The sequence below is a fragment of the Nomascus leucogenys genome, chromosome 4, assembly GCF_006542625.1.
Source record: "Nomascus leucogenys isolate Asia chromosome 4, Asia_NLE_v1, whole genome shotgun sequence".
Classification (NCBI taxonomy): domain Eukaryota; kingdom Metazoa; phylum Chordata; class Mammalia; order Primates; family Hylobatidae; genus Nomascus; species Nomascus leucogenys.
In genome coordinates this window covers 43,469,886-43,495,457 of record NC_044384.1, presented here as the reverse complement: position 1 = coordinate 43,495,457, position 25,572 = coordinate 43,469,886, and the positions used below count along the sequence as shown (strand labels likewise).

General features: G+C 43.3%; 1 protein-coding gene across 4 annotated transcripts in view; it reads left to right on the top strand.

The window, feature by feature from the left end:
• FHOD3 (formin homology 2 domain containing 3) overlaps positions 1-25,572 on the top strand; it is a 491,472-nt gene that overhangs the window by 47,310 nt on the left and 418,590 nt on the right. For all 4 annotated transcript variants that reach the window (XM_030810562.1, XM_030810561.1, XM_030810560.1 and 1 more), the window contains exon 2: positions 17,602-17,708. In XM_030810562.1, the coding sequence (XP_030666422.1) occupies positions 17,602-17,708 (107 nt within the window). The remainder of the gene's footprint in view (positions 1-17,601; positions 17,709-25,572) is intronic.

Sequence of the window (25,572 nt, the reverse complement as noted above, 5' to 3'; positions counted from 1 at the left end):
CCAGCTATTTTTTTTTTTAATTTTTAGTAGAGATGAGGTCCTGTGAAAATTATAGTCTTAAATGCACATAATTGAAAAGAAGAAATGCTGAAAATCTTAAGATTTTAGAGGTTAGGAAAAAACAACATGTCAAACACAGAGAACGCAGAAGAAAATAATAAAGATAAGAATAGCAATTAGTGAGCTAGAAAACAAACTTATAGAGGAAAAGCAATAAAATCAATAGTTCTTTAAAAAGACATTAATAAAGAACTTCTCCTAAATCATTAGAGAAAAAATTCAGACAGCACAGTTAGCCATATCAGAAATTTAAAAACGGGAATACCACTACCAATTCTCCAGACACATGAAGTAAGCAGTTATCTTTAGGCATGCCAATGCACCTGTGGGATTTCAACCATCATATTTTTATTCACACCCAGCCCCCTGAATCTATTTCTTTATTCACCACCATTTTTAGACATAACATGTTAAAAACAAATCCCAATTTTGGCCAGGCACAGTGGCTCAAGCCTGTAATCCCAGCACTTTGGGAGGGTGAGGAAGAAGGTTTGCCTGAACCCAGGAGTTCAAGACCAGCCTGGGCAACATGGCAAGACCTCGTTTTTACTAAAAGTTAAAAAATTAGCCAGGCATGGTGACACACACCTGTAGTCCCAGCTACCTGGGGGGCTGAGGCAGGAGGGTCACTTGAGCCTGGGAGGTCAGGGATGTGGTGAGCCTTATTCATGCCACTGCACTCCAAGCTGGGTGATAGAGTGAGACCCTGCCTCAAAACAAAAAATAAAACTGAAAAACCAAAAACCAGATCCTCATTTTATCCCATCTCCCTGCCCCCAAACAGCTATTAGACCAGTGTTTGCCATGTTAATGCAAATGGTAAATGGTATCGCCAGTTACTAATTTGCTCAAGCAAGAAACTCAAGATTTTGCCTCTCCATGTTGGACACCACCATATCCAATCAGTCACTCAATCCTCTAACTTTTCCTTTCTCCCTTTCATGCCCTCCTTCCCTATACTACTTCTCTCCCTTTCCTTCTCTCCACTTCCACTGGATTCACCATTGTCCAAGCCACATTCAAATTGCCCCTGATCCTGGCGGTGGCTTCTCTATTTGTCTTCCCTTTTCCATCCCCACACTGCAGAGCTGGTCCTGCACACATCTGCTCACAGCCATTCCATTTCATGGCTTCTTATTGCCCTAGAATCAAGTCTAGTCTGCTTTGGGCAGTGAGGCTCCCCCTCCATGGCCGGTGGCCTGCCTCCCTTCACTGCCTTAACCGCTCACACTCTGACAGGACTTTTGCATCTACTATGCTTCAGTCCCTGCACCCCATATCCCCTCCTAAAGAAAACAAGAACAGAAGCAACACAGCCAACAAACTCATTGTGCTCCTCACTTCCTGAACTGCCACCAGCTGTTGGGTGATCAGTGTAGTGTGTGGCATGGACACAGTGTCTCCCCAGGACACAGTGTAGCGCGTGGCATGGAGAAGAACAGGAAAGGACTGTTAATCTGAATGAGTGAACAAACCAGTGATAATAATAATCCTGAAACATAGTGTTGATACGATTTTCAACTTGAATAAAGTGAAACGGAAAATGGCAAAAGGTGCCCATAGACATAAATAAAAAATATATTCCAGCTTTTTCAAGGGAAAGTTTAATGTATTTTTGGCTATTTAATGGTAACAAAATATTTTAAAATAATTCAAATATTTACCTATTTACCAGACTATCACTCCCTCTAAATTTAAGCTCTGAATGGGAGAAACCTGGCCTTTGTCTTTCTTGCAGAATTTGACAGAGGCTCTTGCCTTTGGTTGGTGAGCTGGACTCTTCTTTTAACTTAAATAGAAATCTGGGGCTTATTGGGAAACTGCTTAAGTCAATTTCAAGACATTGCTTCTCTTGCTCGGTGGCCACAAAGAACATAACTTATTAAATATTTCTGAGGAAGTAAAGTCCAGCCGCTTTCAAAGTAAATACATTCATGTTATTTCATAACCCATATATGCTGGATCATCAAAAATATCTTTGTACTTCATCCTAAAACATTTATTAAAGTAACTATGATGTGCTCATTTAGAAAAGGCCAAACGGGCTGCTAAGAACTTAAAAGTTTAAAAATGATTTCTTGGGGTTAGCCAACAGGAACTACTTCCTTCTGATATCACTTGAATTGATTTCATGTAGTCTTTCTCTTAAGAAAATTGACCAAGTGTCACTTGTATTTTTTAAAATATGTAAATGTGGGGGTGGAGCCAAGATGGCCTAATAGGAACAGCTCCAGACTACAGCTCCCAGTGTGAGCGACGCAGAAGACTGGTGATTTCTGCATTTCCAACTGAGGTACCGGGTTCATCTCACTGGGGAGTGTCAGACTGTGGGTGCAGGACAGTGGGTGCAGGGCACTGAGTGTGAGCTGAAGCAGGGCAAGGCATCGCCTCACCTGGGAAGCGCAAGGGGTCAGGGAGTTCCCTTTCCTAGTCAAATAAAGGGGTGACAGACGGCACCTGGAAAATCGGGTCACTCCCACCCTAATACTGCGCTTTTCCAATGGTCTTAGCAAACGGCACACCAGGAGATTATATACTGCGCCTGGCTTGGAGGGTCCTACGCCCACAGAGCCTCGCTCGTTGCTAGCACAGCAGTCTGAGATCAAACTGCAAGGCGGCAGTGAGGCTGGGGGAGGGGCGGCTGCCATTGCTGAGGCTTGAGTAGGTAAACAAAGTGGCCAGGAAGCTCCAACTGGGTGGAGCCCACCGCAGCTCAAGGAGGCCTGCCTGCCTCTGTAGACTCCACCTCTGGGGGCAGGGCACAGCCAACAAAAGGCAGCAGAATCCTCTGCAGACTTAAATGTCCCTGTCTGACAGCCTTGAAGAGAGTAGTGGTTCTTCCAGTACGCAGCTGGACATCTGAGAACAGACAGACTGCCTCCTCAAATGGGTCCCTGACCCCCGAGTAGCCTAACTGGGAGGCACCCCCCAGTAGGGGCAGACTGACACCTCACACGGCCGGGTACTCCTCTGAGACAAAACTTCCAGAGGAACGATCAGGCAGCAACATCTGCTGTTCACCAATATCTGCTGTTCTGCAGCCTCTGCTGCTGATACCCAGGCAAACAGGGTCTGGATTGGACCTCCAGCAAACTCCAACAGACCTGCAGCTGAGGGTCCTAACTGTTAGAAGGAAAACTAACAAACAGAAAGGACATCCACACCAAAAACCCATCTGTACGTCACCATCATCAAAGACCAAAGATAGATAAAACCACAAAGATGGGGAAAAAACAGAGCAGAAAAACGGGAAACTCTAAAAATCAGAGTGCCTCTCCTCCTCCAAAGGAACACAGCTCCTCACCAGCAGTGGAACAAAGCTGGATGGAGAATGACTTTGATGAGTTGAGAGAAGAAGGCTTCAGACGATCAAACTACTCCAAGCTAAAGGAGGAAGTTCGAACCCATGGCAAAGAAGTTAAAAACCTTGAAAAAAAATTAGATGAATGGCTGACTGGAATAACCAATGCAGAGAAGTCCTTAAAGGACCTGACGGAGCTGAAAACCAAGGCACGAGAACTACATGATGAATGCACAAGCCTCCGTAGCTGATTCGATCAACTGGAAGAAAGGGTATCAGTGATGGAAGATGAAATGAATGAAATGAAGCGAGAAGAGAAGTTTAGAGAGAAAAGAATAAAAAGAAACGAACAAAGCCTCCAAAAAATATGGGACTATGTGAAAAGACCAAATCTACGTCTGATTGGTATAACTGAAAGTGACGGGGAGAATGGAACCAAGTTGGAAAACACTCTGCAGGATATTATCCAGGAGAACTTCCCCAATCTAGCAAGGCAGGCCAATATTCAAATTCAGGAAATACAGAGAATGCCACAAAGATACTCCTCGAGAAGAGCAACTCCAAGACACATAATTGTCAGATTCACCAAAGTTGAAATGAAGGAAAAAATGTTAACGGCAGCCAGAGAGAAAGGTTGGGTTACCCACAAAGGGAAGCCCATCAGACTAACAGCTGATCTCTCGGCAGAAACTCTACAAGCCAGAAGAGAGTGGGGGCCAATATTCAACATTCTTAAACAAAGGAATTTTCAACCCAGAATTTCCTATCCAGCCAAACTAAGCTTCATAAGTGAAGGAGAAATGAAATACTTTACAGACAAGCAAATGCTGAGAGATTTTGTCACCACCAGGCCTGCCCTAAAAGAGCTCCTGAAGGAAGCACTAAACATGGAAAGGAACAACCGGTACCAGCCACTGCAAAAACATGCCAAATTGTAAAGACCATCAAGGCTAGGAAGAAACTGCATCAACTAACGAGCAAAATAACCAGATAAAATCATAATGACAGGATCAAATTCACACATAACAATATTAACTTTAAATGTAAATGGGCTAAATGCTTCAATTAAAAGACACAGACTGGCAAATTGGATAAAGAGTCAAGACCCATCAGTGTGCTGTATTCAGGAAACCCATCTCACGTGCAGAGACACACATAGACTCAAAATAAACAGATGGAGGAAGATCTACCAAGCAAATGGAAAACAAAGGCAGGGGTTGCAATCCTAGTCTCTGATAAAACAGACTTTAAACCAACAAAGATCAAAAGAGACAAAGAAGGCCATTACATAATGGTAAAGGGATCAATACAACAAGAAGAACTAACTATCCTAAATATATATGCACCCAATCCAGGAGCACCCAGATTCATAAAGCAAGTCCTTAGAGACATACAAAGAGACTTAGACTCCCACACAATAATAATGGGAGACTTTAACACCCCACTGTCAACATTACACAGATCAATGAGACAGAAAGTTAACAAGGATATCCAGGAATTGAACTCAGCTCTGCACCAAGTGGACCTAATAGACATCTACAGAACTCTCCACCCCAAATCAACAGAATAAACATTCTTCTCAGCACCACACTGCACTTATTCCAAAATTGACCACTTAGTTGGAAGTAAAGCACTCCTCAGCAAATGTAAAAGAACAGAAATTATAACAAACTGTCTCTCAGACCACAGTGCAATCAAATTAGAACTCAGGATTAACAAACTCACTCAAAACTGCTCAACTACATGGAAACTGAACAACCTGCTCCTGAATGACTGCTGGGTGCATAATGAAATGAAGGCAGAAATAAAAAGATGTTCTTTGAAACCAATGAGAACAAAGACACAACATACCAGAATCTCTGGGACATATTCAAAGCAGTGTGTAGAGGGAAATTTATAGCACTAAATGCTATAAATTGTAGCACTAAATTCTATAAAAAGAGAAAGCAGGAAAGATCTAAAATTGACACCCTAACATCACAATTAAAAGAACTAGAGAAGCAAGAGCAAACACATTCAAAAGCTAGCAGAAGGCAAGAAATAACTAAAATCAGAGCAGAACTGAAGGAAATAGAGACACAAAAAACCCTTCAAAAAATCAATGAATCCAGCAGCTGGTTTTTTGAAAAGATGAACAAAATTGATAGACTGCTAGCAAGACTAGTAAAGAAGAAAAGAGGGAAGAATCAAATAGACACAATAAAAAATGATAAAGGGGATATCACCACCAATCCCACAGAAATACAAACTACCATTAGAGAATACTATGAACACCTCTCCACAAATAAACTAGAAAATCTAGAAGAAATGGATGAATTCCTGTGTTTTTTGGCTGCATAAATGTCTTCTTTTGAGAAGTGTCTGTTCATGTCCTTCACCCACTTTTTGATGGGGTTGTTTTTTTCTTGTAAATTTGTTTGAGTTCATTGTAGATTCTGGAGATTAGCCCTTTGTCAGATGAGTAGGTTGCAAAAATTTTCTCCCATTCTGTAGGTTGCCTGTTCACTCTGATGGTAGTTTCTTTTGCTGTGCAGAAGCTCTTTAGTTTAATTAGATCCCATTTGTCAATTTTGGCTTTTGTTGCGATTGCTTTTGGCATTTTAGACATGAAGTCCTTGCCCACGCCTATGTCCTGAATGGTATTGCCTAGGGTTTCTTCTAGGGTTTTTATGGTTTTAGGTCTAACATGTAAGTCTTTAATCCATCTTGAATTAATTTTTGTATAAGGTGTAAGGAAGGGATCCAGTTTCAGCTTTCTACATATGGCTAGCCAGTTTTCCCAGCACCATTTATTAAATAGGGAATCCTTTCCCCATTGCTTGTTTTTGTCAGGTTTGTCAAAGATCAGATAGTTGTAGATATGCAGCATTATTTCTGAGGGCTCTGTTCTGTTCCATTGATCTATATCTCTGTTGTGGTACCAGTACCATGCTGTTTTGGTTACTGTAGCCTTGTAGTATAGTTTGAAGTCAGGTAGCGTGATGCCTCCAGCTTTGTTCTTTTGGCTTAGGATTGACTTGGCAATGCAGGCTCTTTTTTGGTTCCATATGAACTTTAAAGTAGTTTTTTCCAATTCTGTGAAGATCATCATCACTGGCCATCAGAGAAATGCAAATCAAAACCACAATGAGATACCATCTCACACCAGTTAGAATGGCCATCATTAAAAAGTCAGGAAACAACAGGTGCTGGAGAGGATGTGGAGAAATAGGAACACTTTTACACTGTTCATGGGACTGTAAACTAGTTCAACCATTGTGGAAGGCAGTGTGGCGATTCCTCAGGGATCTAGAACTAGAAATACCATTTGACCCAGCCATCCCATTACTGGATATAAACCCAAAGGACTATAAATCATGCTTCTATAAAGACACATGCACACGTATGTTTATTGCGGCACTATTCACAATAGCAAAGACTTGGAACCAACCCAAATGTCCAACAACGATAGACTGGATTAAGAAAATGTGGCACACATACACCATGGAATACTATGCAGCCATAAAAAATGATGAGTTCATGTCCTTTGTAGGGACATGGATGAAACTGGAAACCATCATTCTCAGTAAACTATCGCAAGGACAAAAAACCAAACACCGCATGTTCTCACTCATAGGTGGGAATTGAACAATGAGAACTCATGGACACAGGAAGGGGAACATCACACTCTGGGGACAGTTGTGGGGTGGGGGGATGGGGGAGGGACAGCATTAGCAGATATACCTAATGCTAAATGATGAGTTAATGGGTGCAGCAGCAAACCAATATGGCACATGGATACATATGTAACAAACCTGCACATTGTGCACATGTACCCTAAAACCTAAAGTATAATAATATTAAAAAAAAGAAGTGGATAAATTCCTCCACACACACATCCTCCCAAGACTAAACCAGGAAGAAGTTGAATCTCTGAATGGACCAATAACAGGCTCTGAAATTGAGAGAATAATTAATAGCTTACCAACCAAAAATGTCCAGGACCAGATGGGTTCACAGCCGAATTCTACCAGAGGTACAAGGAGGAGCTGATACCATTCCTTCTGAAACTATTCCAATCAATAGAAAAAGAGGGAATTCTCCCTAACTCATTTTATGAGGCCAGCATCATCCTGATACCAAAGCCTGGCAGAGACACAACAAAAAAAGAGAACTTTAGACCAATATCCCTGATGAACATCAATGCAAAAATCCTCAATAAAATACTGGCAAACCGAATCCAGCAGCACGTGAAGAAGCTTATCTACCATGATCAAGTGGGCTTTATCCCTGGGATGCAAGGCTGGTTCAACATACGCAAATCAATAAACGTAATCCAGCATATAAACAGAACCAACGACAAAAACCATATGATTATCTCAATAGATGTAGAAAAGGCCTTTGACAAAATTCAACAGCCCTTCATGCTAAAAACTCTCAATAAATTAGATATTGATTGGATGTATCTCAAAATAATAAGAGCTATCTATGAGAAACCCACAGCCAATGTCATACTAAATGGGCAAAAACTGGAAGCATTCCCTTTGAAAACTGGCACAAGACAGGGATGCCCTCTCTTTCCACTCCTATTCAACATAGTGTTGGAAGTTCTGGCCAGGGCAATCAGGCAGGAGAAGGCAAGGGAAAAGAGGAAGTCAAATTGTCCCTGTTTGCAAATGACATGATTGTATATCTAGAAAACCCCATTGTCTCAGCCCAGAATCTCTTTAAGCTGATAGGCAACTTCAGCAAAGTCTCAGGATACAAAATCAATGTGCAAGAATCACAAGCATTCTTATACACCAATAACAGACAAACAGAGAGCCAAATCATGAGTGAACTCCCATTCACAATTGCTTCAAAGAGAATAAAATACCTAGGAATCCAACTTACATGGGATGTGAAGGACCTCTTCAAGGAGAACTACAAACCACTGCTCAATGAAACAAAAGAGGATACAAACAAATGGAAGAACATTCCATGCTCATGGATAGGAAGAATCAATATCATGAAAATGACCATACTGCCCAAGGTAATTTATAGATTCAATGCCATCCCCATGAAGCTACCAATGACTTTCTTCACAGAATTGGAAAAAACTACTTTAAAGTTCATATGGAACCGAAAAAGAGCCTGCATTGCTAAGTCAATCCTAAGCCAAAAGAACAAAGCTGGAGGCATCACGCTACCTGACTTCAAACTATACTACAAGGCTACAGTAACCAAAACAGCATGGTACTGGTACCAAAACAGAGATGTAGACCAATGGAACAGAACAGAGCCCTCAGAAATAATGCCGCATATCTACAACCATCTGATCTTTGACAAACCTGACAAAAACAAGCAATGGGGAAAGGATTCCCTATTTAATAAATGGTGCTGGGAAAACTGGCTAGCCATATGTAGAAAGCTGAAACTGGATCCCTTCCTTACACCTTATACAAAAATTAATTCAAGATGGATTAAAGACTTAACATGTTAGACCTAAAACCATAAATACCCTAGAAGAAAACCTAGGCAATACCATTCAGGACATAGGCATGGGCAAGGACTTCATGACTAAAACACCAAAAGCAATGGCAACAAAAGCCAAAATTGACAAATGGGATCTAATTAACCTAAAGAGCTTCTGCACAGGGAAAGAAACTATCAGCAGAGTGAACAGGCAACCTACAGAATGGGAGAAAATTTTTGCAATCTACTCATCTGTCAAAGGGCTAATACCCAGAATCTAGAATGAACTCTAAGAAATCTACAAGAAAAAAACAGACAGCCCCATCAAAAAGTGGGCAAAGGATATGAACAGACACTTCTCAAAAGAAGACATTTATGCAGTCAAAAGACACATGAAGAAATGCTCATCATCACTGGCCATCAGATAAATGCAAATCAAAACCACAATGAGATACCATCTCACACCAGTTAGAATGGCAATCATTAAAAAGTCAGGAAACAACAGGTGCTGGAGAGGATGTGGAGAAATAGGAACACTTTTACACTGTTGGTGGGACTGTAAACTAGTTCACCATTGTGGAAGTCAGTGTGGCGATTCCTCAGGGATCTTGAACTAGAAATACCATTTGACCCAGCCATCCCATTACTGGGTATATACCCAAAGGATTGTAAATCATGCTGCTATAAAGATATATGTTTATTCCAGCACTATTCAAAATAACAAAGACTTGGAACCAAGCCAAATGTCCAACAATGATAGACTGGATTAAGAAAATGTGGCACATATACACCATGGAATATTATGAAGCCATAAAAAATGATGAGTTCATGCCCTTTGTAGGGACATGGATGAAGGTGGAAACCATCATTCTCAGTAAACTATCGCAAGGACAAAAAACCAAACACCGCATGTTCTCACTTATAGGTGGGAATTGAACAGTGAGAACACATGGACACAGGAAGGGGAACATCACACACTGGGCCTGTTGTGGGGTGGGGGGAGGGGGGAGGGATAGCATTAGGAGATATACCTAATGTTAAATGACGAGTTAATGGGTGCAGCACACCAACATGGCACATGTATACATATGTAACTAACCTGCATGTTTTGCACATGTACCCTGAAACTTAAAGTATAATAAAAAAATATGTAAATGTAATTACAATTTTTTATGTGAAATGCATTATACATACAAAGGAATACATGTGAGGAGTGTGTATAGTTTGAAGGTTAATGAAATGAATACCACATTCTCACTATCACCTTAGGAAATAGCAGAGGACAACCCCAGAGTGTGTGCTCTGTATCTTGTCCCTTTGCAATGGTTGTTATGGGTTATGGCGGAATCATTAGTCCATAAAAGCTAGAATGATTGAACCGAGTTTTGTGTTGGTTTTATTAAGACTTGTGAAAGGGACATGTGGCACTACTTGTTGGAAAGCTCTCTTTCCTAACATTTTTTGCTTGTCCTTTAAGTCCAGTTCCTTGTCTCTGCTCCGTTTAGTAGGAACCGCAAAATCCAAGGACGCCACAAGCTTCATGGCTGCCTAGCAACAAAAGTACCATTTGCGGGGGGGAAACAGGTGTAGCTGTATTGCAGCTGACCAAATGGAACATGCTGACTGCTTTTGGGCTGCTCTTAGAGCTGTATGTGCCTGAAGTGGGGCACTCAGGGGACCCATAGTCAACCTGGCCCTGGAGAGAGGTAGGGCCCACAGCAACGCTTCATTTATGAGCCAGGAGTGGGGCTGGCTTTGTGGGCATGTGACTGATGGAGTCAGAAGGTCCCCGTGCTTAAGGTTGCTATCTTGAAATTCTTCCAAGTTTTATCTTTCTGTTTGCATTTGAAAGTGATGTTCCGTGGGTCCATGGAGCACACTCTGGGGGTTTAGGACTTCGTGTGTTCTTGCCTCCTGCTGTGTCCTCTCCTCTGTGGGAGGGTCCTTGACTGACTGCTCCCTCACTCTCCAGTGCTCCAGGCTCTGGGCTCCCCTTCCTTGCTTTTACCCGGCAAATGCTGCTGTCTTCTGCCCCAAGCAGGACTTTGGGCTCAGGGAAGGTCAGGGAAGCCGGAGTTTGAGCTCAGGTATGTTCTTGCTCTGTGGCATGTCAGGGTTGGGCAGGTAGTGACCAGCCCTGCCTTGAGCCTGCAGTGACGTGGTGCATTCAGCAGGCAACTTGAGGAGGGCAAACCTCTCACCCACCTGCCATCCCGGTGCAGAGCACATGGAGTGTGAAAGTTGTTCTCCCTGTTGGCTGTGGGTTGAGGTGGCAAGCTCATGGGAAGAGGAGGGTGACATAAAGTCAGAACCCTAAAGTTGCTCCTGAGCCTATGAGTCAACTGGAAAGTTCTGATTTGGCCCAGTTTGGCCAATTTCTCCTGGGCTGTCTCATGTGTCTGCCATGTGGGTCATCTGGAGGCTTGACCATCCAGGCTGGCCTCGCGTGACATGTGGCAGTTGGCAGGCTGTTAGCGGGGGATGGCAGGAGCAGCCAGGCCTGAGTCTTTCACCCTCCAGCGGGTAACCCCAACATCTTCAGGTAGAGGCAGAGCTCCAAGAGCAACAAGAGAGGACAGCCCCAGTCTCTGCCAGGTCACACGTGACACTGTCCATTGGCCAAAGTAAGACACAGGTCACCCAGATTCCAGGATTAGAGGAAGAATCTGCCTCTAGAGGGAATTTGCTGCAAAATCACATTGGGAGGATGTGGATACAGGGATGGGGGAACCAATGAAGTGCCATAAGCACTTGCCCTTTCCATTAGGTTTACTTTTTTCTTTTTAAGATCAGAATGTTTTCCCACTTCTAAACTATAACCAAAATTAGTTTAAGGAGTAGCCCTAGTATATATATTTATAGAACAGTTCTGTGCAAATCTATTTCAGGATTACACAGAAATTTTATTGCCTGGGCTATGGATCGCTGTGGACCTGCTGCCAAAACCTAGATAATCATTAAGCTATTTCAGTAACATGCTAGTTCACTGGACTAAGAAAAAGAAAGAATACATAAATCGAGACGTGACATCAGCCTCCTTTGAGATGTTTGGGTTTTTTTCAGGATGGTGAGTCTGCCCTTTCTTTTTATTTCTTTAGATGACAGTCTCACTCTGTTGGAGTGCAGTGGCGCAATCTTGGCTTACTGTGACCTCCGCCTCCCTGGTTCAAACAATTCTCCTGCCTGAGCCTCCTGAGTGGCTGGGATTACAGGTGTGTCACCACCAAGCCCGGCTAATTTTTGTTTGTTTGTTTTTGGTGGAGATGGGGTTTCACCATTTTGGCCAGGGTGGTCTCAAACTCTTGATCTCAAGTAATCTATCTGCCTTGGCCTCCCAAAGTGCTGGGATTACAGGCATGAGGCATCATGCCTGGCTTGCCCTTTCTTTTTTACTGCACTATCTTTGTAGGAACAGTCAAAAGAACCCCAGAGTGACTTTGCATAGTGTCTCTACGAGGAGTGGAAGGCTCTTTCTGTGTCTCCAGAGAATAAGGTCCTGCTTTATCGGTGTGTTTTAACCTAGGCGGAGTGGCACAAAATCCTGGATATTTAGAAGGACACTTACTGTGGATCTGAGACTGGCTGCCTGCTGAGCACCCTGCCTCCCGCCAGAATCCTGGCCACAGGTTTACAGCCCTAATTGTGTGAGCCTGCAACCCAATCTGAAGTCTTCCTGCTGCACCGCTGTCACTGCCCCTAAATTTCCTTAATCGCCGTGCTTCTATAATAGCCCTGTAATGTTATCTCCCCCCATGGCTCCTGGCTTTGTCTTATGTCCTGAAGTGCCCGGCAATGTCCTGGCCACCAAACCTAGAGCCAAGAAAGGACTGCAGGGGACATGCTGCCAGGGGATCAGGGTTGATATGAAAATTGTCAGAGTCAGGAAATTCCAGGTCCCTTGAGTCACTTGGGAAGACATTTGACAGGAAAGGCCAAGGAATGGGATCAGGTTGCCTCTGTGTAAGTAAGAATTGAGATTCCCCAACGGGGACTGGTCTGGCAGGGAGGTGTCTGAGTTTTTCACTCTGTAGGGAAAGTTTTGATGCATCTGTCTAAATCTGTGTAATAACTGGATTTGAATTAATCACCACTCACTGTCTATTCATATTGTTTTTAATTCTTCGGAAAGTTTATAACTGTTACTTCTTTATCACTGACAAGGTTGAGGAATTCATTTAGTGTACCTATTAATTTGCATATTAAAATAATAGCGAAACATGACCCCATCCCCACATATTTAGGGACTTCTGCTGTTTTCAACGTATTGGTCCAGCCAAGAAGCACTGTGTTCTTCCTCCTTGGCTCATGTGATGGTTTAAATATTAATCTCCTGTGTCTCGGGTTTAATTATGGGGTGGGGTTTGTGTGGTGGAGTGGCTTGGGCGGTGTGTGTTGACTCGTTTGCTGTCTTCACAGCCCCTGTGTTGTTAGGATCCCCTTTGCACACACATGTCCTGTCTCCCAAAGGGCAGCCCCTCTTCCTATAGCCCCGCTGTGAGGACTGCACATGAAGTTTCTGAGAGATAAAGAGATGCAAATTATTTTCTTTTTCAGTTGAGGGACTCACTAGCACAAATGGGATGGGCCTGCCCACCCCTTCATTAGGGATCGGGGTTGTGACGTCTGGCATAGGAGGTAATGGCAGCCTCTATCCTGGAGGAGGAACTCGGGCAGTTCCATGGAGGATGCTTAGGTCTCTGCTAAGGACAGCAGAAGGGATATAACTGAGGATGAATGTCCATCCATTTTGACAGTTGATTTAAATGGTGTTTTATTCTCTTCTGTGTTTGATTTGTGTGTTACAGTTAAATGATCTCTTTGAGGGAAGGAAGTGATTATGTGTTCCTTGGTGCCCTGCCTGTGCCTGACATATAATTTTGTTAAAATTGAACTGTGGAAATGGTAGTAGTTATGTTGCCCAGAATGTGAGAAGAGGAATGGTGAGAACAAGCCATTGTGCTAAGGTTTGGGGATTCTGCTGTCAGAGGCTGGGGAGATTATGGGGCTTCCTGTTACAATTTGGGGCTGGAGCAAAGCGCCTTGAGGCAGATACCTGGCAGGCCAGGGTGAGTGTCCAGAAAGGTGAGATATTTGTCTTGGGCTGCTGGGAATAAAATCTGAAGATGCGAGATGGAAATGGTATGCAAAATAGTCCAGATGGGGCTACATCTGCCGGCCACTAGTACATTCCCACCTCCTCGCAGTCTAAGGAGAAGAGCACAGGGCTTAGGCAGGGCTGGGGGAGACTGATAAGCCTGGGTAAGGGGCTGTCAGTCTTTTTATCTGTGCTATCTCTGCTTTAGGTACCTCAACTGAATGGCCAAGAACAGTATGTGCTGGTGCTGGCCTGGGTGACCTGCAAGACTGATTGTCAAATTCTCAGGAATTTTGTGAGCCACTTGTCAAACATAGCTATTACTAAAAATTAAATTGGCTAGGCACAATGGTTCACATCTGTAATCTTCACACTTTGGGAGGCCAGGGTGGGAGGAGTGCTTGATGCCAGGAGTTCAAGACCAGCCTGCACAACAGTGAGACCCCCTACAAAAAAGAAATAATAATAATAAATAAAAATAAAAGAAATTTAAAATAAGAATTATAGAAACTCACAATTGAGCCGATTATATTAAAAACAAAGGTTATAGACATTCACAATGTGTCACTTCCTAATTATTTTACTCCATTCTGCTACCTCTGCTCTCCAGCTTATTTAGATCTTACAGATCTGTGTGGTAGAAATGCTGTATACTGGTGAGCTGCTGCACACCTCTTTCTAACCCCATGCTCAGCGACTGTGCATTGGTGGCTTGAAACAGGCTCTGGTGGGTGTATTTATGTCACATTCATGTGTATGCTTGGCTTCTCTCCAGACAGCACTATTTGCTCTTGGTTCTGTCCCTCTGGCTGAGTGTGGACCACAGGCTCAGAATGACTCAGACCTCCTTGAGGAGAAGTAGAAACTCCTTATCCCAGTGCTTCTCTCTTTAGGCTCATATGTTTCCAGGGGTTGAGGAAAAGGACATTGTGATGGCTTAAAGAGCTTTTGTCATTCCATCTTTCAGTCTGTTGATTATATGTGGGATTAAAAATAGGCGAAGTGTTGATACTATCAGCCGAACACACTAAATCAGCTTTCTTAGTTAATAACAGCAGTAGAAATTAAAGCAAGAATGAGCTGCCAATGATTACAACCAGACACATGGTCCACTGTACGTGTCAACAGGTCCAATTTCCATTGGAATTTTCCACCTGGAATGATAAAGTCTGATTTCAGTCCACTGGTGATCATTGGCTCAGGAGACACCTTCTGCAGGAAACTCTTCCTGCCTGCTGCTTCCATAGAGTAGGGGAGGCAGCTCCTGTGTGTTTCCCCAAAACCCTGGGCACACCTTTGACACTACAGTACAGACAATTTGGCCAGTTTGTATTATTAAATGCTTTCTCAAATCAGATGATCCATCTATAAGATGCTGCTCAAGAATGCTGAAATTCACCAGCAAGCCTTAGTAATTATGAGGTACGGTCTGCTATTAGAGAAATAAAACAAGTGAATCAAATAGGATTAACCCCTTCAAATGACTTAACTAGGTATTTCTCACAAGTAATAAAGAAGAAATTCCTTTCATTCTGTTGCGGATAACCAGAAACAAGGAACTGTGGGGTTTCTAACAAGAATTAACAGCCTGTTATAGATGCTGCTTCTAAACAAGATGACAGTTTGCATTTCTCTTGTTGAGGATAATAGCAAAACTTTCCTATCAAAACAAAAAAAAAAGTGAGATTTGAAATCTCACTTATAGCAGATTATCAAGCATTCATCTAGATGTTTTAAAGTAACCACATATTTGTCTCCACTTTTCCCCTAGCTGTCATTTTGGAGTAATAGCCTAACTCAGCGAGAAGATGAATTGAGTCACTCTTATAGCTCAAGAAATCAAGCATGAGGGTATAAGTTTAGATTTTCTCATAATATTAATCTCAATCTTCTTTGGTAAAATTATTTTTCTCTATTTTAAGAGTAATCATTCTATATGTAATATAATGCTAACTGCTACCTGTAGCAACCACAAAACCTTAATGAGTTAGCACAGCAAAGGCTCGTTTCTTGATGCTGTCACAGTCCAGGATGGGTCAGTGGATCTGGGCAGCAAAGTGTTCTCTTCCATGCAGTGACTCAGGAACCCAAGCTCCTTGCATTTGGGGCTCTGCTGTTTTCTAGATTTCAAAGTCTCCTCTGGCTCCTCTGCATCTGGCCATAGGCAAGAAAAGAAAAGTGGACAGTTGTGCAGAAGTGTTATGGCCAAGCCTGCTGGGGGTCTTCTTCACTTTCACCCACATTCTGTTGATCAATACTCAGTTATGCAGCCAGAGCCCAACTCTAAGACAAGGCTGTGTGCCTGGGGAGAAAAGGGAATGGTGTTGGCAAACACATTTGCTCAGTCACACCAGAACACTCAGTTGATACAAGCTGCATTTTGCACCGTGATACAATTTTCAAGTTCTGTGTGTGTCTTGGGCTGTAGAGAGGATGCAGAGTGTAGTGGTTGAGACCATGTCCTCAAATCAAACTACTGGTATCCAAATTCCAGCTCCACCATTTACTAGATGGTGAATTGGGCAAGTAACGTAGCCTCTCTTTGTGCCTCACAGTCCTCCTCTGTAAAATGAGGAAAATAGTAGAACATACAGAGTTTGTGAGAGAATCAACTGACTTCCCATGTACAAATGTTTAGAACAGTGCCCAGAATATAATGAACAGCATATAAATATTTGTCAAACAAAATTTTTGGCTGGGTGTGGTGGCTCACGCCTGTAATTCCGGCACTTTGGGAGGCTGAGGCAGGTGGATCACCTGAGGTCGGGAGTTTGAGACCAGGCTGGCCAATAAGGCAAAACCCCATCTCTACTAAAAATACAAAACAAAATTAGCTAGGCATGGTAGTGGGAGCCTGTAATCCCAGCTACTTGGGAGGCTGAGGCAGAAGAATTTCTTGAACCTGGGAGGCAGAGGCTGCAGTGAGCCGAGATCGTGCCACTGCACTCCAGCCTGGGTGATAGAGCGAGACTCTGTCGCCAAAAAAATAAAAAATAAAAATTTTTAAAAATGAGATCAGTGTGCGTGCCTATAATCCCAGCTACTCGGGAGGCTGGGGCAGGAGAATCACTTGAACCTGGGAGGTGGAGGTTGCAGTGAGCTGAGATCGAGCCACTGCACTCCAGCCTGGGTGACAGAGCAAGAGAGACTTAATTTCCTGTGTGCTGTGTTGTAATTTGGGTATATTGCCATTCAGTTGGAGGATGTTTCAGTTCAGTTGTAAAAATACTTTATTGAGCAATATTATTTGTAATGTGCAGAGTATGACCATAGAATCTGAATAAGCAGGCTCCTCACTGAATCAAAGGAAACAGCGTATTTTCCCCACCAAATTTGCCTTTTAGGCCCTGTGACTCAATCCATGGTCACATCAGCATCGTGATCGCGATTTCCACTCTTGAAATGCCAGGTCTCGTCTGTGCCCCTGAGAGTGGAAAAAAGCGTTGGCCCAGTGCCCAAGGGCTCTTTCAGTGGCTTAGGGCCCAGAGGATGCTGTCGATGTCACTCTGTTAAGAGATGCCTCATCCATCCACTCGGTACACAGATCATTCCCGATCTATTTGCACTAACATGCTAGCTCTTCAAGTTATGATCCACATTTCAGAACATTGCTCGATTTTACAAAACACAGGAGGGCAACATGATGTGATTTCTCCATATGTAGTCCCCATCTGAGGAGCAGGTTGGGTATAACAGACTTTTTCTCTTGCAGCTGGATGACTGTACTCTGCAGCTCTCTCACAATGGCGCCTACCTGGATTTGGAGGCCACCCTGGCAGAGCAGCGGGATGAGTTGGAAGGCTTCCAGGATGATGCCGGGTAAGAGCAACTGTTCACCCTGCTGACTGGTCCCCACCTACCAGGAAATGGGGGTATATTGAGGCCTTAAAATATTTAGGAGGAACTACCATGGCTTTGACCTTCTCTTAATTCTCAATCACACACGAGGGAGATGCAAGTGACTCATCAGTGGTGACTGCAGACCCGTTTCCATTTTGAGTAACTTTTCTTGATGGGCGCTCGAGAGTAGCCTTTCCTAGGAACATTTGTGGTAACCAAGCATATGGTATTTATACGCTAAGTTATTTTAAAATCGTATGTCACAATTAAATAGATATTTTCCAGCCAGCTGTGGTGGCTCACACCTGTAGTCCCAGCTACTCGGGAGGCTGAGGTGGGAGGATTGCTTGAGCCTGGGAGGCCGAGACTGCAGTGAGTCATGATTGTGCCACTGCACTCCAGCTTGGATAAAAGGGCAAGGTCTTGACCTTGTCTCTAAAAGTGAATAAATAAGTGGATATTTTCCAGATTTTAGTGGATTTGCAACTATTTTAGATATTGTATTCAATGATAATTTACTGTATATTTTCTTAGCAGATGCTCTAGTAGATAGTTTTATATGGTATCATCTTTTAAACTCATTACTGTGGAAAAAGTAATTATTAATTATGTTAATGTCAACTTACTTTTTGCCTATACCTAGAATTGCTTAATACTTTTGCTGAATAAAGAAATACTCTGAGTCTGAATAAAGTAATATGCACATAAAAAAATCAGAGACGTGCACAGAAAGTGAAACTTCTCTAGGAATATACCCATATCAGCAGCTATTCTTATATTTATTAGATTACTGAAATAGCCCCTGATGGGGCCGCACCTTTTTCCTTCTTATTTTTATTTATTTATTTATTTTTGAGACAGGGTCTCACTCCAGTTGCCCAGGCTGGAGTGCAGTGGCATGATCTCAGCTCACTGCAGCCTCTCAAGTGGCTGGGACTACAGACATGTGCCACCGTGCCCAGCTAATTTTATATATATATATATATATATATATATATACATATATGTTATTTTTGAGACAGAGTCTCGCTCTGTCCCCTAGGCTGGAGTGTAGTGGTGTGATCTCGGCTCACTGCAACCTCTGTCTCCCAGGTTCCAGCCATTCTCCTGCCTCAGCCTCCCGAGTAGCTGGGACTACAGGCGTGCACCACCACGCCCTGCTAATTTTTGTATTTTTTGTAGAGATGGGGTTTTTTCATGTTGCCCAGGCTGGTCTTGAACTCCTAAACTCAAGCAATTCACCCTCAGCCTCCCTAAGTGCTGGGATTACAGGCGTGAGTCACCATACCCAGCCTACTTCTTATCCATCTCGAACTAAGTATATCTCTGATTTCATCACCCTCTTCTTCAGGAAACTTAAGAGGTTCCCTGATTCTTTCCAAATAATGCTCAGCTATCTTAATCTGTTGTCCAGGAGCCCCCAAAAGTTGTTTGAAACCACTTTGCCTGAGTTAAAAATATGGTCCACTGAATACTATCTGGGAGTTCTCATTTTTCATGAATAGCTCAATTAATGGAGAAAAATTGGAACCTTCTTAGTTTCATGTAGCTATTTGACTTTAGTATGTACTGATGGCTTCCTGGGTTTCACCTGTTTTAACACCCTTCACAATTTATGATCATTGATTGTGCTGCTAGTTGCCCCTCTTCTCTGCTGCTAACACTTCAGTAGGTCAGAACCATGCCTGTCTGAATGTCCAGGATTTGGCATTTTCTCAGCATGTTTCAGGCACTTAGCGAATACTAGTGTCCAGTTGAATGGCGCGTTGCCAGAATGGATTCCTGAAAGGCATGGCCACGCGCACCAAAAAGACCAAGGTCCTTGTTAGGATTCAGCAAGGTGCTCTGAGAATACCCTTCTTGTCTCCAGAGTGGTAGTAAGGGGAACACCAATAGTATGTGAGAAAGGATCCTGGAAACCACTCTAGGCTGTGCATATGGGAGTGGTATCTTAAGTCACACCAGATTCTACTTATTGCTATTTTTAAAATTAACACTATTAGGCTGATAGACTTGGGGAAGTTCCGTTGCAAAAGTTTTTATCAAGTATTTGACAGTGACATCCTTTCATATAAGTTGTCAGAATGCAGGCTAGATGATAGTCTAATTGGATGACTTCATGGCTCATTGATCAAACAGACCCCGGGAATGTTATGAGTAGATCATTGTCAGCTTGAAAAATGTCTCTAGTGGTGTTACACTTGAGGACCTTGTCCTCGTTTTTGTTTTCTTCTTTCTTATCAAAACTTGAATGATTTGGAGATGGCAGCTCAGAAAAAAAGTGCTAATGTATTGATAAAAGCAATAAGAATAAAGGGTGTGGGAGAAGAATAATATTTTTGGATCAGCTACTATGCCAGGTACTATATTAGGCTCCCTATTCACAGGATCTTTAATAATTAATTATCGTACTAGTCATGTAATTGGATTTTATTGTCTCAATTTTTCATCTGAGACAACCAAGGGTCAGGAGTTAACTTACATGTCTGGGGTGGCAAAGCCAAGTTTGAACACAGGTGTGACCAATTCCCAAGACTGTGCTCTTCTGCCGTCCCAGGGGCTTCTGGGCAAAGGTACTTTAGGTTCTGTGCAGCATGTACATTGGCACCTTTGGTGGCATGAGGTTGGTTCCTGCAAGGACAGTTGGTCCTGGTCTAAAACACTGTCTCCAGTTGAAACAGCTTTGCTGCCGTCATCCATCACTGACACTACAGTTCACCTGGGCAACACCTGTCTCCAGATGCTGGCACTTCCTCCACAGCTGTTCCCAAAGAGCCAGGGCATCCTGCTGAAAACTCCCCAGAGTAGATCCTGGTGCTTGTATTCTCACTTTGTTCCCTTCTGAATCGTCACTTGGCCATAAGTCCATCCAATAGGTAGAGGTTGAATCCCATTTCTGTACTCTAGTAGCTAGGGTTGCTGGGAAAATGAATTATGGCAAGATGAGAAGGTGGGACTCAAGACTTGGGAAGCTACAAACAGAGGAAGGTAGCCCAAAAGATACTGGGATAGCTACACATTTAAAATTTTTTAAGAAAAATTTAAATTTTTAATTATTTTTGATGGGATTTTTCTTTGTCACCCAGGCTGGAGTGCAGTGGTGCAATCACAGCTCACTATAGCCTCCATCTCTCAGGCTCTGGCTAACTTCTGTATTTTTTTGTAGAGACGGGGTCTCCCTATGTTGCCCAGGCTGGTCTGGAACTCCTGGACTCAAAACAATCCTCCCGTCTTAGCCTCTCAAAGTGTTGGAATTGGAGGCATGCGTAGCTACACATTTGACAAGTGTGCCCCCAAATCACCCTAGAGTGAGGGTTTGTATCTTTGAAATAGACCTTTTAGGTCCTCTCCTAGATGTGTGGCATTTGACAAAGTCTGTGTGTCTCCCATGAGTGGGAGTTAAAATATAATTGCTTCCCAGTTAAGATTTGCCCTTTGGAGGTATGAAAATGGCAAATACCATTTTTTTTCTCTTGATTTCTTTGTGTCAGTTATAGCAAAACGTCTGCTAATATTGTGGCCATCTAATGAAGATGTATGAGTCTGTGTGAAAATTGTGATGTTTTTCATACCATGTGTTCTGAGTTTCCTTGCTGGAGGATTTTGCTTCTTTGTTCTTGTCCATTACCCTGCACTTTTATGCCAAGACTAAAAATTAACTTCTTGTTTAGAATTATCACTCAGGCTTTAGCTAGTCAGAGAAGAGGAGAAAGACCTTTAAAAGTAGAAGGACAAAGCAATTATTATGCTAGCAAAATAGAGCCAGGTCTGTTCATCACCTTCTGAGGCCAGGTAAATTAGCAAGCATGACATGGTGCAGCAGACACAGAAGCCTGCAGCCTCCAGGTTATTTTTCCTGACGTAGTCATTGTGTGGCCTTGGGCAAGCCACTTTACCTCTGATAGGAGTTTATAAAATGAAGACACTTAATAACATTTATTTACAGAATAAGGTAAATATGGCCCAATCCCATTTCCCTTCCTGTATGAAGAGGGGTCCTGATGGGGTCTCTGGCACCTGAGGATAGCAGTGTAGCATAATGGTTAGGGACACAGGCTTTACCGTTAGTCTCATGGCTGTTTGACCCTGGGGATGCAACTTCACCTCTCTGAACCTCAGTTTCCTTATAATTGGGGGCAATATTATCATAATACTGCCTCTTTGGGTTGTTTTGAAGTAAAATATGATAATGTATCTAAAACATTAACTAATTCCTGATACATAATCCACACTCAAAACTGTTAGCGTCTGTTATAATTACAGTCCAATTCTGGGAAGATGATACATTGAAATGGGAACCACTGGAGTTTAGACCCAGAGGATTCTATGCAGGTCAGGTGCCCTGAGATCTCAACTTTCAGTTAAGAGACCTCAATGGAGGTTTGTCCACAGGGCTGAGCTGGGTCAGAACCTCCACTCTTTTGCTTGTTGCTACCCTCAGTGTCTCTGAAAGGAAACCAATGCCAGCCCGGGTCCACAGGGCACTGTCATGGAGAAGGTGGGCTTTTAGAGAAGCCCTGGAGGAGATAGTGGCTTTGGGTATTTGGAAGGTGCAGCAGGTGGGAGTGTGGCTTGAGTCGAGAGTGGACCTGAGAACCATGATGTTTCAGGGACATCGTGAGGACCAGTGTAGTGGCTGGACATGGCATACATGTCACAGGTGCTCCTAACTTCAGGTAACTTGGGGCATTCACCTTTCTCTCGGCATGACTCCCTTCAGGCCTGTGCCACAGGGTTGGCTGTGAAGATAGCTGCTGCTTACTGGCTGTGTCATGCTGTTCACTTTCTCTCATTTGCCAAGGGGGCTGGTAGTCCTCCACCCTGGGCCCATGTGTCTATGTGAGGCTGGTGGCTTAGAAATCATGGCTGGATGTGCATCTGGGAAAGGGTAAGATGGGCCATGCAGAGTCCCATCTGCAAGGGTACATGGGTCCTGCCAGCTTTGTGCTGGACCTGTTTAGGGGAACCTGGGGATTTGGGACTGGCTTTGCTGTTATTCTTGGACACCTGACTTCTCAGCCTGCAGATCATGGGCCCTGAGACCCATGAACCTCTGAGGTTTCTGTACAGTTTGTGGGTTTGTGGGATTTTGGTCGGGAGGTATTTCAAAGCCTTCATCAGATTCTCAAAGAGGTCTTTACATCTCAAAATATCAGGTTTGAAGGAATAAAAAGCAATTTCTTCTTATGATATAATACAAAAGTTAACCTCACCCATTCACACATTTGTCCAAGTTTCCTCTGCATTTTAGACTGGTGGAATGGGAAATCACAGAATAGACTTTGAACGTAAGTCTAAAAATCTACTGAACCTAAAAAACTAAACTGAAACAAGCAACCAACAAAACCCCCATGTTAAGAGAGAGATTCTGGTGAGGGTGCGGAAGGGAAGAAAGGTAGACGTTCCCTGATTTTTTTTTTCCTCTTAAGGTAGTTATCCTGAGCGGAGGGTGCAGGTGTGTTGGCCAAAGCCTTGTGGCTAATCAGTGACAGGTTCGAAGGAGCTCCTGTCTTCATAGTGCTATGCAAGGCTCAAAGTGCAGGCCATCAAGTTCTGCCCCTGCTCTTAGTGGGGGAGAAAACTGTCCCTTTAAAACCAAAGGAGCCATTAGGAGTGAGTTCAGCTGGGTTGAGTGGGTAGCCCAGAGGCCCTGCACACCAGCTCCAGGTGCCAGAACTGCTCATCTCTAGGTTCTGGCTTCAGAAGGTTCGGAGTGAGGTTCAGAATCTTGCTTTTTTTTTAAAAAAAGCTGTCCAGGTTGGGCACAGTGGCTCACGCCTGTAATCCCAACACTTTGGGAGGCCAAGGTGGGTGAATTACTTGAGGTTAGGAGTTCGAGACCAGCCTGGCCAACATGGAAACCCCGTCTCTACTAAAAATACAAAAATTAGTCGGGCGTGGTGGCACGTGCTTGTAGTCCCGGCTACTCGGGAGGCTGAGGCAGGAGAATTGCTTGAATCCAGGGGGTGGAGGTTGCAGTGAGCCTAGATCACGCAACTGTACTCCAGCCTGGGTGACAGAGCAAGACTCCGTTTCAAAAAAAAAAAAAACGGAAAAAAATGCTGTCTAGGTGGTTAGATGTTTGTTTGGGAACCTGCAGCGTAGGCTCTCAGTCTTGGAGAATATTGCCACCCCCTGAAGAACTTTAGAACCTTCCCTGCCACGCCCAGCCTCAGGCTCATGAAATCAGAACTCAGGGGTGGGCCCAGGCAGAGGTGATTGTCAAAGCTTCCAGGTGATTTCAGTGTGCAGTCAAAGTTGAGAACCGCTGCGTGAGGAAGACGGCATTCCTGATAAAGGCTGCAGTAAGTCAGGCAGGAATGAAGTAACTCCTATGCTGAAAGGACACTGGAATCAAAGGTTCTAAATGCCTTTAAATGCCAGGATGTATGAGGGCAAAGATGATATCAGGTAGGTATGTGGGTTGGAGTCAGACAAAAGAAAAATGACCTGCAAAGAGAGCCCCCACAGAACTCCTTAAGTGATGAGGGGGCTATGGGTGGGGGTGAGTGGGAAGAACTTGGAGTGGGAGGCCTTGGTCAGATGTAACCCCCTATGGGGACAAGCAGGCAGTGGCCTAATGAACCTAAACCTGGTAGCCGAGGAAGGTGAGTGGATTGGGGCCTGACCCAGGGTTGGGGAGGGAGGCGGCTGGGAATCTGGAGCCATGGTGCCAGCTCGTGTAGAGGGGAACAAGAGAATGGAATGGACATGTGGCATTAGGGGAATAGTGCACAGAATGGTGGACTAGTTAGGGAAATAGGTGATACAGTGGAGGCAATTTTGAAAAGGGGAGGAGGGGTTTATACCTGTTAGTCTGAGGTTGTGGCAAGCCACACACAAGGTGTGGGGTGGCTAGTGAAAAATGTTGGCTGAGGACCCAAGTGAGAAGGCTGGAGTACTGGAGAGGCTGGGGGTGCTTCCTTGGAGGGAGCTACAGAGTCTGGAGGTCTTGTCCGGGAGGGCCAGCTATAGGATGCAGGTGAGGAGAGGACCAGGCCCTGGCTGTAGGGAAAAGAAAGTTAGTAGTCACCCAGGTGGCAGCACCCAGATGATCCATTGAAACCATAACCCAGGTGTTGTACATCAGTAAGAGACTCAGGTTTAGCTGCATGTGACAAAGAACCCAGAGAACAGTGGCTTAAAATTTTTGACTATATTTTTATCATGGAAAAAAAGTGGATATTAAGACAATGAAAAGACAGCCACAGACTGGGAGAAAATATTTGCAAAACGTATCTGATGGAGTACAAGTATCCAAAATATAAAAAGCACTCTTAAAACTTAATAAGAAAACAAGCTGATTAAAAAATGGGCAAAAGATCTGAACAGATATGTCACTAAAGAAGACATTCAGATGGTAAATAAGCATATAGAAAGATATCCAACATTACATGTCAATATAATGTAAAATGTAAATTTAAAAAAATGAGATACCACTACACACCCCTTAGAATGGCTAAAATAAAAAAACACTGATATCAAATGCTGGCAAAGATGTGGAGCAACAGGAACACTCATTCGTTGCTGGTGGGAATGCAAAATGACATGACCACTTTGGAAGACAGTCCGGTAGTTTCTTACAAAGCTAAATGTAGGCTTACCATACAATTTGGCAATCATGCTTCTGGGTGTTTACCCAAATGAGTTGAAAACTTATGTCCATGCAAAAGCCTGCACATATTTTCACAGCAGCTTTATTCATAATTGCCAAAATTTGGAAACAACATGTCCTTCTGTAGTTGAATGGGTAAAGAAACCATAGTATTTGTCCATACCATGTAGTATTTTTTATTTAGGAATAAAAAGAAATGAGCGATTAAGCTAGAAAAGATATGGGGGA